Source organism: Xiphophorus maculatus, chromosome 7, assembly GCF_002775205.1.
Source record: "Xiphophorus maculatus strain JP 163 A chromosome 7, X_maculatus-5.0-male, whole genome shotgun sequence".
Classification (NCBI taxonomy): Eukaryota; Metazoa; Chordata; class Actinopteri; order Cyprinodontiformes; family Poeciliidae; genus Xiphophorus; species Xiphophorus maculatus.
The window spans coordinates 14,308,117-14,322,889 of record NC_036449.1 but is presented as its reverse complement, the minus strand read 5'-3'; the positions used below and the strand labels follow the sequence as shown (position 1 = coordinate 14,322,889).

Here is a 14,773-nt window from a genome sequence, read left to right as displayed (position 1 = left end):
TGAATTTATTGATATTCACCATTATAAAGGTTAAAATATGGCCACCTTATAGCAAATCCTGGGTTGCCCTTGAGATATCTTTCTTGAAGCAAATAGAAGCAGAAAAATCACTTTGCATTCACATGAGCATCAAGTTCTAGTGATCATAAAGGCAAAATATGGAAATGGTTTGCTGTGGCACAGAAATGATTAAGCAAATTAGAATTAACTAATGCTAAATGCAAGTTTTTATTAGTTAAAAGTGATTTATATGAAAATGTATCATTATATTTAACAGCAATGTTTCAAATTGCTATTATTATACTACAGACTTATTTAAGGTTGTGTGTTTTTACAAGTCAAAATTAAATTTACCTCTAGTTTGTTAAACTTTACCCCAACAACAAAAGTACCTTTTTAATACAGCCACAGACAACTTAACAGAGGTACCTGTAAAGTTAATAAACACTTCCATAATCTCATTAAGAGGTAAAAATAAAAAATACAAAAAAAACCCCTCAGAAGTCCTTTTTTAGAATTATAATAAAATTTATTGTTATAAACAATACAGAAAATAGATAAAATTAGGTGGTGCAAATTATATTTTGTTGCTTTAAAAAGATATATGTTAATATACATCAATCAGATTATTATAACATTATGACCATGGATAAGTGACATGAACAACATACTCGCCTATGAGTGAGATATTTAGTCAGCAAATCAACAAAGTTAAAGTGCAGCAAATTAGCAGACCTATCCAGATGTTTATACTAAATTTAAGATGTCATGCCTAATTATTGCTTTGTATTATAAATACACAACTTTATAGTGTATTATCAAGTTTATACTTTTCTGAACATCTGAAAAACAAATTAAACTACATACAGTACATCTGTAAACATTGTAATTCAAGATTCAGATGTAGTCGAGTGTAATTATCAGTGAATAGATCACTAAGATTTTTAAATGTACAAAATTATATACATTTCCTGACATGATTGTGTAGAACTACAGGATGTATAGTATTTGCAACCATAAATGTAATATTATAATGTGTACAATCAATAACTTTAAATTAGCTGTTGTTAACTTACATGCTAGAATTTGAATTTTTAAAGCAAAAAATACTACCCCCTGAACAAGCTTTTGTGGAAACTTTTTACAAGACAAGATGCTGCTCAAGTTATTGGGAAAATAAGTGAAAATAAACCTGGTAAAGGATGTAAAGGGCTGGACATTAATGCAGCCACAGATGCATTAAAAATGGTTTAGATAAAATATTCATGTGTTACAGTGGAATCAGCCTAAATGTTATTAAGAAGACTTAAATATGTATCTTCATAAATGCTCTCCATTGAAACTGACAGACTTTGAGCTTTTGAAAAACAGAATGAGAAACATTTTAGTGTATTGCTATACAAAGCAAAAGATGATTCTATAAAACTATATCATCAGGGAGATGAAGTTATATACACACTGCACATTAAATTTTTCATTCTCGAAAAAAAATGACTGTATTGTTTTCCTTCTGATGAAGAAAATATGCACTTTGTCTTGATCCATCACTAAAAATTCCTCAACACATACTGTGTAGCTTGTGGTTGATACTTGCAAGTCCATGTTTAGAAAAAGATGGAGCACCCATTTTTCTTCAGCTTACTGTAGAATATCTCAACTTGACTATCTCAGAATAAAACTCCTTGTTACTTTTTATTTTGGTCTTTGTTCCTTTCTATCTGTCTTCTTTATTTGTTGGTTTCTCTTGGAATTGTGCCCATTTGTCATGTTGCCTGAGAGCTCCAACAATTTGCCCATCTTTATTCTCTCTGCAGCTCTTACTTTATATTTTCGTCTGCGTAGGTTAATCTTTGTCTTCAGCAGATTGTAGTGCTATGTCTGATCTTGTTCTTTTCTTCTTCCTCTGAGACTGTATTTTCTCGATCAGGTTACTCTCAAAACTCTTTGCATTGCTGCTTAGTGTCTATTTCTTGGTCTTGAATCTGTTCTGTGAGAATCGGGAAACGGATATTTGCTGTCTTAGTTTGGGTGGTGTTGGTCACTTATTTTGCAGGGTCTCCATTTCAGATTCTGTTTCAGAGAGAGCAGGCTGTTGCTCCTCCACTGTTGTTTCTGAATCAGTCTTTTTGGGAGTGGAAGCGGGCAGAACATGCTCCCTGTTTTCTGATTCTTCTATGGATGATGAAGAAGATTCTCCATTACTTGTCTTTGCACACTTATCTGAGTCGATGTCTTGTTTATGTACAGCCTTTGGTGAACTCTCTGGAGAGTTTTGGCTCAAAGGAGAATTCTCCTTGGCAACAGGCGGTGGCTGAACATCATTTTCAGGGGTTGATTTTCCAAACTCATTCTCCTCTTTCTTACTTCCTGAATCTGAAACAGACAGTAACAGTTGTGCTAGAACCCATCTGCTAAAAATATGCAAATATGTTGAACCGTTCATTGTAAGTAACCCCCCAAAAAATATCCCTGCATGGACTTTTTAGTACTGAACAAAGCAAAAAAAAAAAAAAAAAAAAAAAAAAAATCACTTCTAAACAAGGCAATGGAGTGCATTAAAGGTAATCAAATTGAGTCCTTCTTCCAGGTTGTGACATGCTTGTGTAAATACAATTTAACCTGTCAAAACTGATGAACGTTAGTCATTCCTATAGATGGAAAAGTTATTCACAATAAGTGTTTTCTTTTCTGAATCAGAAAATACTAGAACATCATGAATAAACAATAACGAAACCGCCGATGCTGAACCTATTGTGTCGGGTTCCATATTTTGAATATAGAAGACGTAATTTAATCTGGAAGCTTTGGAGATGAGGACATCATAAAAATAATAATGTTGCTTTGGGTTTATACTTTATGGTAATCTTGATGTATTCCACTTGACAAAACAATGACAGTTTTGTTCTTTGAAATACAGAAACAGGCAAGAAAAACATTCAAAGCAACCATATTAAAGAAAAATATGTACATATAATATGTAAAAAAAAAAAAACTAAAGAAAAAAGATTAATTGGGAAAAATGGTGACAGAGGAAGTAACATAGCTACTAAAAATATAAGTAAATAAAAATCATCTCATCATTAAACACATGACACCTTGTTATATATCTTTCTTTTTCGAAAAATATCCAACAACCCAGTCAAGGAAGTAAATAATTTCCAAGAAAATATTGTGGAACATCAAGTACTATATGCCTCACTTTTGATGTACTCCTCTTGTAAAATGTACATCAATATTATAATCAATGGTAGATCAATGGTATAAAATTTAAAGTGCCCTGCTGGATTATAGTTATGAACATCATTTTTCCTTTATGTCACCCTCTTGTTTGATTTATCTTTCCATAATAAAAGCTAAACGTTCGATGAACCATGAGTGCCCCCAAGTGGTCGAATAATTATTAAACAACTATAAGACATCAAGTAATGGCTCAAGTTTCACTTTTGGTTTCAACCATTGAACGTCTGAGGTGAGCAAAGCATCTGACCAGTGTAGTGTCAATTAAGGGATGTTAATACTACATTGTTCTTTCAATATTTGAGCCACCAGAAGGTATGTTATTCTCCTGTTGCATCATGTATTTCAATACCATTAAACATAAGGATGTATAAAATAAGAGGACAAGGGCGTTACTAACAATTGTTGTAAAACTACGATAATAATAAATAAAACAAATAACTTAGGAGAGCAAATAGGGATATAAAATTTAATATTTGCTTTGAAGCCTGGAAAACGTCCGGTGTTAAACAACCAAAATGACAATGACATACCGCAAACAGAATAAACTATATATCAGTTTTAATATAAAAAAGTTTCAATTGCTTTGTATGTTCAATCATACTTTTTTTGAAAATACAACAAAACATTTCTTTTCATAAAAAAGAAATTTTCGTGGTACTGTGTTTAAAATAACATAGTTAGTTCATTTGTACTCACTCTGATTTTCTGGCACTTCATTTGGATTCCCAGAATCTGAAGGATCATTTGAAACTGGTCTCTTATCTTCTGGGTCTGTATTTCCAGTCGCTTTTTTTAGTGCAGAGAAATTCCGAACAAGGTTGGATTTCTGAGACACTGAAGGAGGATGTGAAGCTCTGTTATCCTCATCCTTATTTTTCTCTGAGCCTGATGAACAAAAAAGAAAAAAGCAGAAAGTGATTAGTGGTTAATAGAGTTAGGAATTTTTAACTATAAAAATAGCAGAGAAACACATAGTGTAATGTATGTGTAATATTGTAGCCATTATTGCCATTCAGCACACCAGGTAAAGCATCCTTAGTCTCTTCAGCATCTATAGGAATATCCTCTTTATCCAAAATGTCTGGAAATTTATCTTCATCCCCTAGTTTTTTGTCATCCGTACAAGGATGACCAAGACGGGGTGATGCCTCAGGAAGAGATGAATTTCCACTGTCTTCAGGTTTTTCACTTAAACCTATAATAGAGACAGAAAAGCTATAAGAAAAACTAATTCTTTCAAGGCAAGCAAAGGTTTATTCTTGACACTCTTCCACAGACAATATTACCTCTAGAAAAAGACAAAATGGTCAAAATTGTGACATTAGAGGAAGTAAACTGGTTGCTAAAATAAAACAAAAAATCAGCTCATTATTAAGCAGGCGACACGGTTTCATATCTTGTTATGTCTGCTTTTTGAGAAATAACCTACAATCTTCCAAGCTTGATGAAATAAAGGATCTTCAAGGAAATGTTGTGGGACATCAAATCATGTCATGTCTTTGAAATATGCCTCGCTTCTGATGTTCTCTTCTTGTAAAATGCACATGTACTTTTGATCAGTGGTGTGCACTACTCAACAATGCACACCATTACTGCAAACATTACTTTCCCCTGATGTCCTTGCCTTGCTTTTATTTATTTTTTCCATACTAAGAGCTAAACCATCAGGGATTTTTTTTCAATGCTCCATGAGTGCCCCCAAGTGGTCAAGCAATTATTAGATAAAACAATCAGACAGTAAGGGATTGGTGTGAGATGAAGGGATGTTACTATCAGGCAATACTGCAAAATTTGAGGTATGTTATTCCCCTGTTGCATTATGTCTTACAAAACCATTAAAATATAAAGTGTTTTAGTCACAATTGTTATAAAACCGATATAATAATAAATTAAAAGGAGTGTTGATGAGCAAACAGAGGTATGAGACAGACATTTTCATTAACATAATGTTGCTAAAACCAGATTTAATGTTTTCTTTGAGGTTCAGAAAAAGTCAGGAACGAAACAACCAAAATGACAAACAAAACAGAACATAAGGAAGTTCACCATATATTAGGTTTAGGAGAAGAAATATTGTTTGAGTTACTTTGTATGTTCAATATCTTTTTTTAAATACAACAAATTGTTGTTATAAAAAGGAGTTCTAAGAGTGTTTTCTTTAAAAAATGGTTAGTTAGCTTATTTGAACTCACTCTGATCATTTGACACCTCATTTGGATTTCCAGAATCAGCAGGGTCATCTAAACTTTGCTTCTTGATAACTTTCGGATTTGTATTTTTAGTCACTTTTTGTAATGCAGAGAGATTCCGAACAAGTTTGGATTTTGGAGGCACCGGAGGACGATCTAAAGCTTTATTGTCCTCATCGTTATTTTTCTCTGGACCTGTAACATAAAAAAGGAAAAGAAAAAAGAATAGAAACAGAAAAAAAGTTAATAGGAACAAATTACTTTTTTTATGTACAGATTTCTATTTTAATTATCAGAATTTTTTAATTATAATACTTTGAATTTCTTTTGGTACTTCTCAGAGACTTCATGTCATTTAGAATTGTAGAGGGAGGTGATAAATAGCTTTAAAAAGTTTAATTTCTAATGATAGCAGAGAAAGCAGATTTTAAGGTAAGATCATGTGTGCTCACCATTGCCATTTGGCACACTAGGTAACGCATTTTCCTTAGAGTCTAGAGAACTGTCCTCTGTTTCCAATCCTTCTGGAAGTTCATCTTTTCAGAAACACAAATCAACCTAAATAAAATTCTAAAATATTTTGATTCCAAAAGGCAATTGATTTTTTCAGTACTTTTCATTTTAGCCTCACATGTTTGACTGGCTATTCTTAGTTAAAGATTGTAAATTGCATCTGCCAATCTGAAGATAGTAGCAGTTTTTATTACCAGACATTGTAATGTCTTGCTTTTATTAGAAAAGTCTTTCAAATGTTTTCTTCCAAATTTGTCCCACATTTATCCTCATCCATCTGTCATGTGCTCTAATAAGCCTACCTGTCCTGCTGAAGAAACGCATCCCCCAAATGATGCTGCCAGCACCGTGTTTCACTGAGGCATATTTTTAATCCATATGTACTCACTACTTTCAGATGACAAAGCTATTAGCTCAGGATCCATAGTCTCAGAATCTGAAGGGTTGTTCTCCAAGACTTCTTCCTCCACAACCTCAGCTTCATTAGCTTTTCCATTCTCCGTCTCAAATGACATGCAAAGTTGTTTAACCGGCGAAGAGAAAGGAATTTCGCTGTCTTGGACTTTGTTCTTCTCTGAATCTATACCACAAAATAATAAAAAATGTGAGTCTTCAAGGTGATGCAAGAGTGTTAGTTTTCCACCACAAATAATTGTGGCCACTTAGGCCACTGAGTTTAATTTTGGTCTCATCTAACCAGACACCTTCTTTTAAATGTTTGATGCACTTCTTTATTGTTTGTGGCCATCTGCAAACATGACTTTGATGGACTTCCAGCCATGAAGGACTGACTACAGGAGATTGATGTGTGAACGGTTAATCCTGCAACTGCATACTTTCAGTTTTAATAGAAACAGGAAGGAAACTCTTATGTCATGTGAACCTTGTAACCCCTACACTAAGACAACACTCGTTCTCTTTGCAAAACTGGTGCATAAAGAAAGGATGTCCTTATGAACCTCGCTACATACCCGATTTCACTTGGTGAAAGCCCTGCTTTATATTTCTCCAAAATACTACCCTTAACCTGTCTAGTGTGTTCTTTAGTATTAATATTGCTTTTTCACTAATAAACCCATTAGGTCTTCATAGAATGACGGTATTTGTACTGAGATTAAAACACATTTTCAAATTAATCTTTTAAGACAATTAGTTGTAATGACTGTTATTCAAGAGCATTAGAAAGGGCTGAACCCCCAAAAAGACCAAATATTTTCTTTCACAAGCTTCTTCTTTTCTTATGCCATTGTACAACTAATTTCTTTGTCTAATTGAAAATCCAGACCACTAAGTTACTGACAGATATCTTTAGAAGTTGCAGTATTTCCACATAATTGTCAGAATATTTGTTCCTTGGCTACATCAAGGGATCAAAAAGAAAATTACATAAGCCCCGGTTCTTACTTTACAGATGTTCTCAAACTCAAGTTGCATGTGAACGCAAGTACAATATTTAATACATAAAAAAACTGAGTGAAAAGTGAGCTGTAAACATTACCGTTACTTGCAGAGGCAAGTTGGGATTTGCCTTAACCTGCATGTGGCTTTTGTCTAACTGGTAAATTAACTATGTCATCAAGGAGCATAATTTGGTGAAGATAATTACAAGAAAACATGTACAACCGTTTGGATTAAATGAAACTTCATTGTTGTAATCAAACTGGTCAAACGTGAAGTTTCAGGTGATTGTCTTTTTACGTTTTTACTTGATAGAATATTCCTGTCAGAGATTCACTAGCGCAAATGGGTGTGACATGCTGTCACATCAATGAAATGTTATTTGGAGCAAGCACAAAACAGTGACTGCTTGGTTTTATTGAAAAATAGCTCTATGGCAGTGGAAAAAACTGTTTTCCCCTTCCTGATTACCTATGTTTTTGCATATTTGTCACACTTTGGTGTTTCAGAACATCAAACCAATTTAAATATTAGTCAAGGACAAGACAAGTAAACAAAATGTAGCTTTTAAATGAAGGTCCTTAAGGAAAGAAGAAGAAAACAAGCCTTCATGGCCCTGTGTGAAAAAGTGACTGCTCCCGTCCAATGGCAGACTTTGGAAGGGAGCCATTTTGGGGCCCAAGGCAAATCTTTGTAAAGGGGCCCTCGCCCACGTCTGCCGTCATTTAGCAGGAGGCCCAAAGGGTGAAAGATCCTGAAGGGCTGTCACAATGACTTAGGGCAGGGTGCCTGCAGCTGTGGTGAGATTTACTTTACACAAGCGTTTTTTTGGTGGGGGGTTTGTATTAAAAAAAAAAAAAAGATCAAGAAAGCAATCATTCATACAGGATTAGAGTATCCAAAAAACATATTTCAGTAAGCATAGCACCAGTTCAATAAATTTTAATCCAGTAGAAGAGTAACCATCCAAGAAATTACTTGAGATTTTTCGAAACAATGAAATGTGACAAACATACAAGAGATAGGAAATTGGGAAAGGAGCAAATGCTTTTTTCACACCACTGCAATTTGTCTTGACTTTAATTGTTTTTTAGCAACCTGGGTGTCCATGCATACTTCACAGGGGTCAGAGGTGGGAGGTGTCGGTGAGGGGTTACAGCTCTTTTCTTCAAACAAATGGTGTGAGTAACTTTTAAAAAAAGACTTTAGAAAATAGTAAAAAAAATACTTCTACAATACTACAATACTTCTTATGGTGAAATGAGAAAGTAGCAAATGTCAGCTCTATGTGAAGTGTTTTTTGTGTCTAAAAATACTTTTAAACATGTTTATGGCAGGTAGTAGCAGAGGGAAAAATGCTATTTTTTAATCCATATGTACTCACTACTTTCAGATGGCAAAGCTATTAGCTCAGGATTCATAGCCTCAGAATCTGAAGGGTTGTTCTCCAAGACTTCTTCCTCCACAACCTCTCTGGGCTCAGCTTCATTAGCTTTTCCATTCTCCTTCTCAAATAAGGTGCGAAGTTGTTTAATCGACGGAGAGAAAAGAATTTTGCTGTCTTGGACTTTGTTCTTCTCTGAATCTAAACCACAAAATAATAAAAAAATAAAGCACAGTGTAATATTGAATTTTTACAGACTTTGTAAAAAACAATGTCTGACTTCTGATACAGCATATTAAACTTTACTTTGTAACTTAAGACGCCTAAAATGATTTTTTTCACTTCATGCATTTTTGCCATTGTTTATACAGAAAAATATTTCCTCTACCACTACCAAGTTCTTTGCTTTAATTTACATGAAACAGTTATGCTTCACTTTCTTTAATCAAGTAAATCTTTCGGTAGAGTTTACCCTTTTGGGAAGGATCCAACGGGGTGTCATTTCTTTGGTTTAGGTGTCCAAGAGCATGTTTAGAGGGTAATGTAGGTGCTCTGTCCAGAAGACCCTGGCTTTCTTCACTTCCAGATGTTGCTAAGAAAAACATCAAAAGACATAATAAATGTAACTGGAAATCAATAATTATAACAATGACACTGTCACTGTTAACAAATAATTTACATGAAGATGATACTAAGAAATGCCTAATATAGAGAAAAATCTAATCTGTTACTGTAAACCTGCTTCTTTGTTTCATAGCAGACCACCATAGAAAAATTACTATGAGCTGCTTAAGAAAATGCTGTTTCAAAATGTAAAATCAATTCAATAATTGTTATATCATATCTAGATGACAACTAAAAGGCAAAAAAACATTTCTGTCATTTACACCAATAAATTATTACAAAAACTTAAATTTTTTTGCTTGACTTTTTTATCCCTGGTCCAGACAAAGTACTGACATACCTTTTGGAAATCCAGAATTTGACAGAGTTTCCAAATCAGACTTCTCACGATTTGAGCGTACTATAATCAAGAAAAGGGTATCATGATTAAGTGTCAGAGAACTGCCTATCAATCTACTTCTTCAAATCTTTGAAAAAATAACTACAATAAGGAAAGAATCAACATTTTTATCTGTGCATATATTTCTAATGAGGGTACCGACAAGAAATCTACAACAGATATTAGTAACAATCAGAGAAATTTACACATATGAAGAAATCTAAATAAAGGAGCAATTCATGTGTAATATTGTAGAAAACATTCATTAAAATGTATGAAATACTTGATAAAAGTAGCTTGGTGAATGATGACAGCTGCAAGACATATGGAGAAATCAATTGAATGTATAGCTTAGGTTAGATTGTGACTTATGAATCCAGTGAATGACCTAAACATTTTAAAGTTCAGGGAGACTTACTGTATATTATGCACTCTGAGAATCTATTCTTTCCATAGTTTTTCAATTGGATTCATATGGGTTTATTAACAGGGCCATTCCAGCTATTTTATTTTTTTTCCTCAGAACCAATTGAGTTTCATTGGCCGTGTGTTTTGAATCAATGTCTTAGGAATCTCTATGGCTTATTTTGTTCATGATTTCAATTATTTAATTTTATTCCACTTTATTACTCATAACCTTATTAATTAACCAGTTTATTTGTGACAGTACCTTTTTTAAGACAAAAGAAGACCACCAGCAGTAGAATCAGCAGTAGAACAGCAACAACAACAGCAACAACAACACCAGCAATCAGTCCGGCTTGAGCCTTTGTCTCTGTAAAGAAAAACAAAGTGAAAAACAAAAAACTGTACATAAAAAGAACTAAACTGCAGAAGATAAAATTGATAATCTGGTCCGAAATTACAATAAAATTGATTATAAGCATTGATCATACATCTTTTATCTGCTTTTGTTCACCAGTTATCTCTGTATTAAACACATGACCATTGAAATGTGAATAATAGCCCCTAAGGTATGTTTGTTTACTAAAGAATAAAAGTGTAAAACAAATATCTTACCAGGATAGCAGTCCTTAGCAAAGAACACTGCTGAATCTTGAGTGAGTGGGTTGTTTACAGTACAGTTGTACTGACGATCATCAAATTCACCTCCAAGGGAAATTTTCAGCATGTGTCCGAGATGAATCTTTGCATTTGTGCTCCACTGAAACCTCAGTGAGGACTGATCAGAATGGGATGGTAAAGAGCAGAGCAGAGTTGCCTTCCCTGGTGACTCAGAAGTGCTTGCATTGCTTATTTCACAGGATATGGTAGGCTTGGTGACTTTGTCTAAAATAATGCACAAAGGCAAACAAGTTACATGAATTGTTTCACCCATACTGACTGATTCATCAACATAAAAAAGAATATCTGACAAAATATTAAATACTAAGAGTTTTCCACAAAAGAACTACATTTGAATTATTTAATTTAAAAAAATGTAATTAATTTTAACATTAATGTTAAAACAAATTGATTTCAACTGCATATTGCCCTGATAAATCAACCATCTAATACAGTGAAACAATCTCCCTGAGTTTTATGATCTCAGTCGCAAAGATCTATATCAGTTTTGGGATAAAACTAAGAGCAAAGGTCCATCTAAGTGGACAAATATATTATTATCATGTTGCAGACTGTTGCATCAAACAATCATTAGGAGTTGTGAACTACTAGATAAATCTAACTTTTTTCAAAAAGAAAACCCAAGGAATCAAATATGAAGCCAAGGCATAAAATGTACTGTTACACAACTTGAAGTTTAAGAGAGAAACTGAAACACTATCAGAGAGTTGCACACCAGTGTCTGTTGAAACAACAACATGCTGCGACTTGCAGAAAAAATAAGTTGCAAAATTTGCCTTTGATAGAAAGTTATTTATCAAAATGTGCCTTATGCCTGATTAATGCTATTCTTGTATTGAAACCAGTAATGAAGTATCATGAGGTAACAGTGTGCAAAGTAGGATCATTTGCCCAGAGACTTTGATACAATCTGGATTATATTTTACAGGAACTGGACAAACCCCCCACATCCATTAGACAGACTACAAGTTAAAGGCTCTTCTGCACTGGCTTGACTACATTTTTTAAAATGTGTTACCCATGCTGCGATTCAACTCTGTAGGAACCTATTCATAGCAATAATGCAAACTATGCATAAAATAAACACTAAAAACCTTCTTTATGGCTTCTCATCAGCTAGTTACTTAAAAGAACAGAGTACTCAATGTCAATCTAAAACTGCTGTCAGAAATGTTTATTTTTAGGGAAAAAAAAAAAAGCTTACCAATGACTATCAGTTCATATCTTTTGGTCAGGTGTTGGTTGTTAATTAATAATTCCACGTCATATGATCCACTGTCTTCATATCTCAGGTTGCTAATGGACAGATCTGCAAAACGCCAGCCAAGAGTGGCCCGACCTTCATATGACCCAAAGAATTGTTCTTGTCTGCTATCAAAATGCACCACTTTGTGTACGTTGTGTCCTTCTATATGCTTCCACAGAATGTCGGCAGGGGATTCTTTATTGTCGCTGAAGCCTGGGAAGTCGACTTTCTCCCCAACCAGTACATATTTTGCATTTTGTCCAGAAACTACAAAAAGAATTAAAGTGAGAGTAGACATGTTAAAATGTAAAAAGATTAGTACACTATACAAAACAATGTAGTAAAGTAGAATTTCAAGCCCACCCCTGAGAATTTGTTTACTCAAACACTGGGGGAAAAAAAATGATGAAGTTCCTAGATTTTTATTCTTTCAAAATATATATGGCCCATATAGTGGAAAAACACAAGATATTACCAAATATTTTTGGTCTAGTTGATTTTTTTTTTTTACCTAGAAATGAAATAAACCACCAGTGAAAGTAGTACTTTTTAAAAATCAACATCAATAAATTATTTACTTAAAACAAGCTCTTAGATCTTACTGAAAAAGTACTTGTAGGATGGTTTTCCTCTGTTTCAAGTGTACCAAGATATTTGCACTAGAAACTGGAGCAGAAATTCTTGGTAAGACATTGCATTTTGCAGGGTAAGCTCTTCAACCAGTCATTTCTAATTCAAAACATGTCCTGTCTCCTATTATTGTCAACAACTTCCAAAAAGTCAGCAAGATTTAATTCTTGTGGAGCCTAAATACCCTGTTTTTTATTTATTTATGTTTTTACATAATTATAAAAACGTCAATTTATTAATAAGAACTAACAAAAATATATTATATTATTCTTCTCTATTGCCCACCCTTGAGAATGTTTTTATTATGAGGTCGGATAAGATTCTCTATCATTAAAACTGTTAACCTAGTCACAGGTAAAACACTCCATGTAGCGCGTAAACACAGCAATATTTACAGTTAGAATATACAGACAATGCTGTCAACGTCAGCAATGCTAGCTGCCCTAACGACACAAATTATTAACAGAAGAGGTTGAAAACAGTTGGAAAAAATTAGGTTTTTAGTCTTCATTTCTCTGAAATGATTTTGTTAGGATTAAGAGACCAACACAAGGTGATGGGACCTCCTTCATTTTCAGATGAGTTGGGCAGTGCTCAGTGGGAGGTTTAAAGCTTAGAATATTGTTTAACAACCAAAACTTTCGCTACTTTTCCACAACTCTGTAGCTGACCCGACTGGGAAGTACCATGGCAAACAAATGTTTGCAGTGTAAGAAAAGATAATAATCTTTTGTTGGAATTGCAGAGCTCTGAATGAACAGAGCAATCTCCACCCAGAGATTCCTACACAAAGATCAAAAGATGATAAACACTTTTAAGAAAGTTATTATACATCAGAAAGACAAAAACATATAGTTACGAGAATCTTAATACCTTAATAAAAGGTAATAAAGTGTCTTAAGTTATAAACGTTAAAGTAAGTTGGACGTGCAGTCAGAATGTGTACAAATTAGGTGTAGAAGAAGAATGTTGTCCTTGTGATGTTAAGGAAGAAGTGCGGTGTTGTTTTGTCATTATGTACAATGCATGTTTACAGAAATGTTCAAAGTAGTTTGAAAAGTATTTTTCATGTATAATTAAACTTACCCAGACAGCAAGTAAGAGAGAAGCAGGCGATGAAACACCGAAGATTCATTTCTGGACCACCGTCAAATTGAAGTTCGCAGTTTAACTCGAGGCCAAAATTTACTTTCACTTCGCTAAACAGGTAAGCGACAGCACAGGTTACCGAAGCCGGTTAGGTATAAATAGAAAAAAACGTCGAGCATTTTACCTAAAACCGGTGTGGACAGGATTGAAAATAATCTTAAAAATCAAAGGTAAGCTTAAGGAACGACACGAAACAACCTGTCTACTTGCGGGTTTCGAATTGCTTCACCTGTGTTACACCTGAATTTCCGGTGTCCTTCGCACCGGAAATGAGTAAATATTACTTCAACTATTAAAACTCTTTCACTAGTAGCTTTGGGAAAATAAATAGTTGTTCCCTAAATTAGCATTCCTAGTAGGGGAAATATAAATACCTTAGATGATTAAAAATGGAAAACATGAAACATAGATAAAAATAAATAAATAAAACGTTTACTTTGAAGCTTTCCGTAAGAGGACCGGAATCAATTAAACGTGTCTTTTCCAGCTTTTCGTGTCCTTGCATGTGAGGAAAGATAAGACTTACAGACAGCAAAAGCTACGAACATTCCTTTCGTAGGACTACTTAGATTGGTTTGTGGGCAAAAAATTCAATTGTTTTCTTTTTTAAAAGCACGCAAAATCTACTATTAATTTGGTGTTTGCCTCCACATCAGTTTATGTCGTGTAGTCCAAAGTCAGTCATGTTTTACAGCAACAGTTTTTTGGAACATAAATGTGCATCTCAGTAAATTAAAATGTAATGGAGAAATCATTGCAGTAATTAAAACCAAAAAGTGGACCTATCTCAAGTATTTCTGCCAGTTTTACTAATTTTGGTTCACAGTAGTCAAAAGTCAAAATTCAGTTTCTCAGATATTTAAGCCATAAACCATAAAATAAGTTTCTAACACATAAATGTTATGTTATGGACACAGCTAAGTGTTGCGCTCAAT

The 14,773-nt window shown here is 33.8% G+C and overlaps 1 protein-coding gene across 1 annotated transcript; it reads right to left on the bottom strand.

The window, feature by feature from the left end:
• Positions 1 to 1,102: 1,102 nt before the first annotated feature.
• Positions 1,103 to 14,070, bottom strand: LOC111609320. Its single transcript, XM_023337100.1, has 12 exons — positions 13,776 to 14,070; positions 12,018 to 12,326; positions 10,748 to 11,017; positions 10,398 to 10,502; positions 9,689 to 9,748; positions 9,197 to 9,316; positions 8,725 to 8,925; positions 6,331 to 6,522; positions 5,433 to 5,624; positions 4,262 to 4,435; positions 3,937 to 4,125; positions 1,103 to 2,373 (listed from the first exon to the last, which is right to left on the bottom strand). The coding sequence occupies exons 1-12, from the start codon at positions 13,822 to 13,824 to the stop codon at positions 2,039 to 2,041; spliced, it is 2,196 nt and encodes a 731-aa protein (XP_023192868.1). The 5' UTR covers positions 13,825 to 14,070; the 3' UTR covers positions 1,103 to 2,038.
• Between the last annotated feature and the right edge of the window lie 703 nt (positions 14,071 to 14,773).

What these genes read in the sequence shown, in the direction of transcription:
- LOC111609320 (XM_023337100.1), bottom strand. Translation starts at nt 13,824, where the DNA reads ATGAATCTTCGGTGTTTCATCGCCTGCTTCTCTCTTACTTGCTGTCTG. An exon ending in ATATGAACTGATAGTCATTG is followed by an intron (nt 11,018 to 12,017) that starts GTAAGCTTTTTT and finishes GCATTATTTTAG; the next exon opens with ACAAAGTCACCAAGCCTACC. An exon ending in AGCTTTGTCATCTGAAAGTA is followed by an intron (nt 5,625 to 6,330) that starts GTGAGTACATAT and finishes TTTATGTTACAG; the next exon opens with GTCCAGAGAAAAATAACGAT.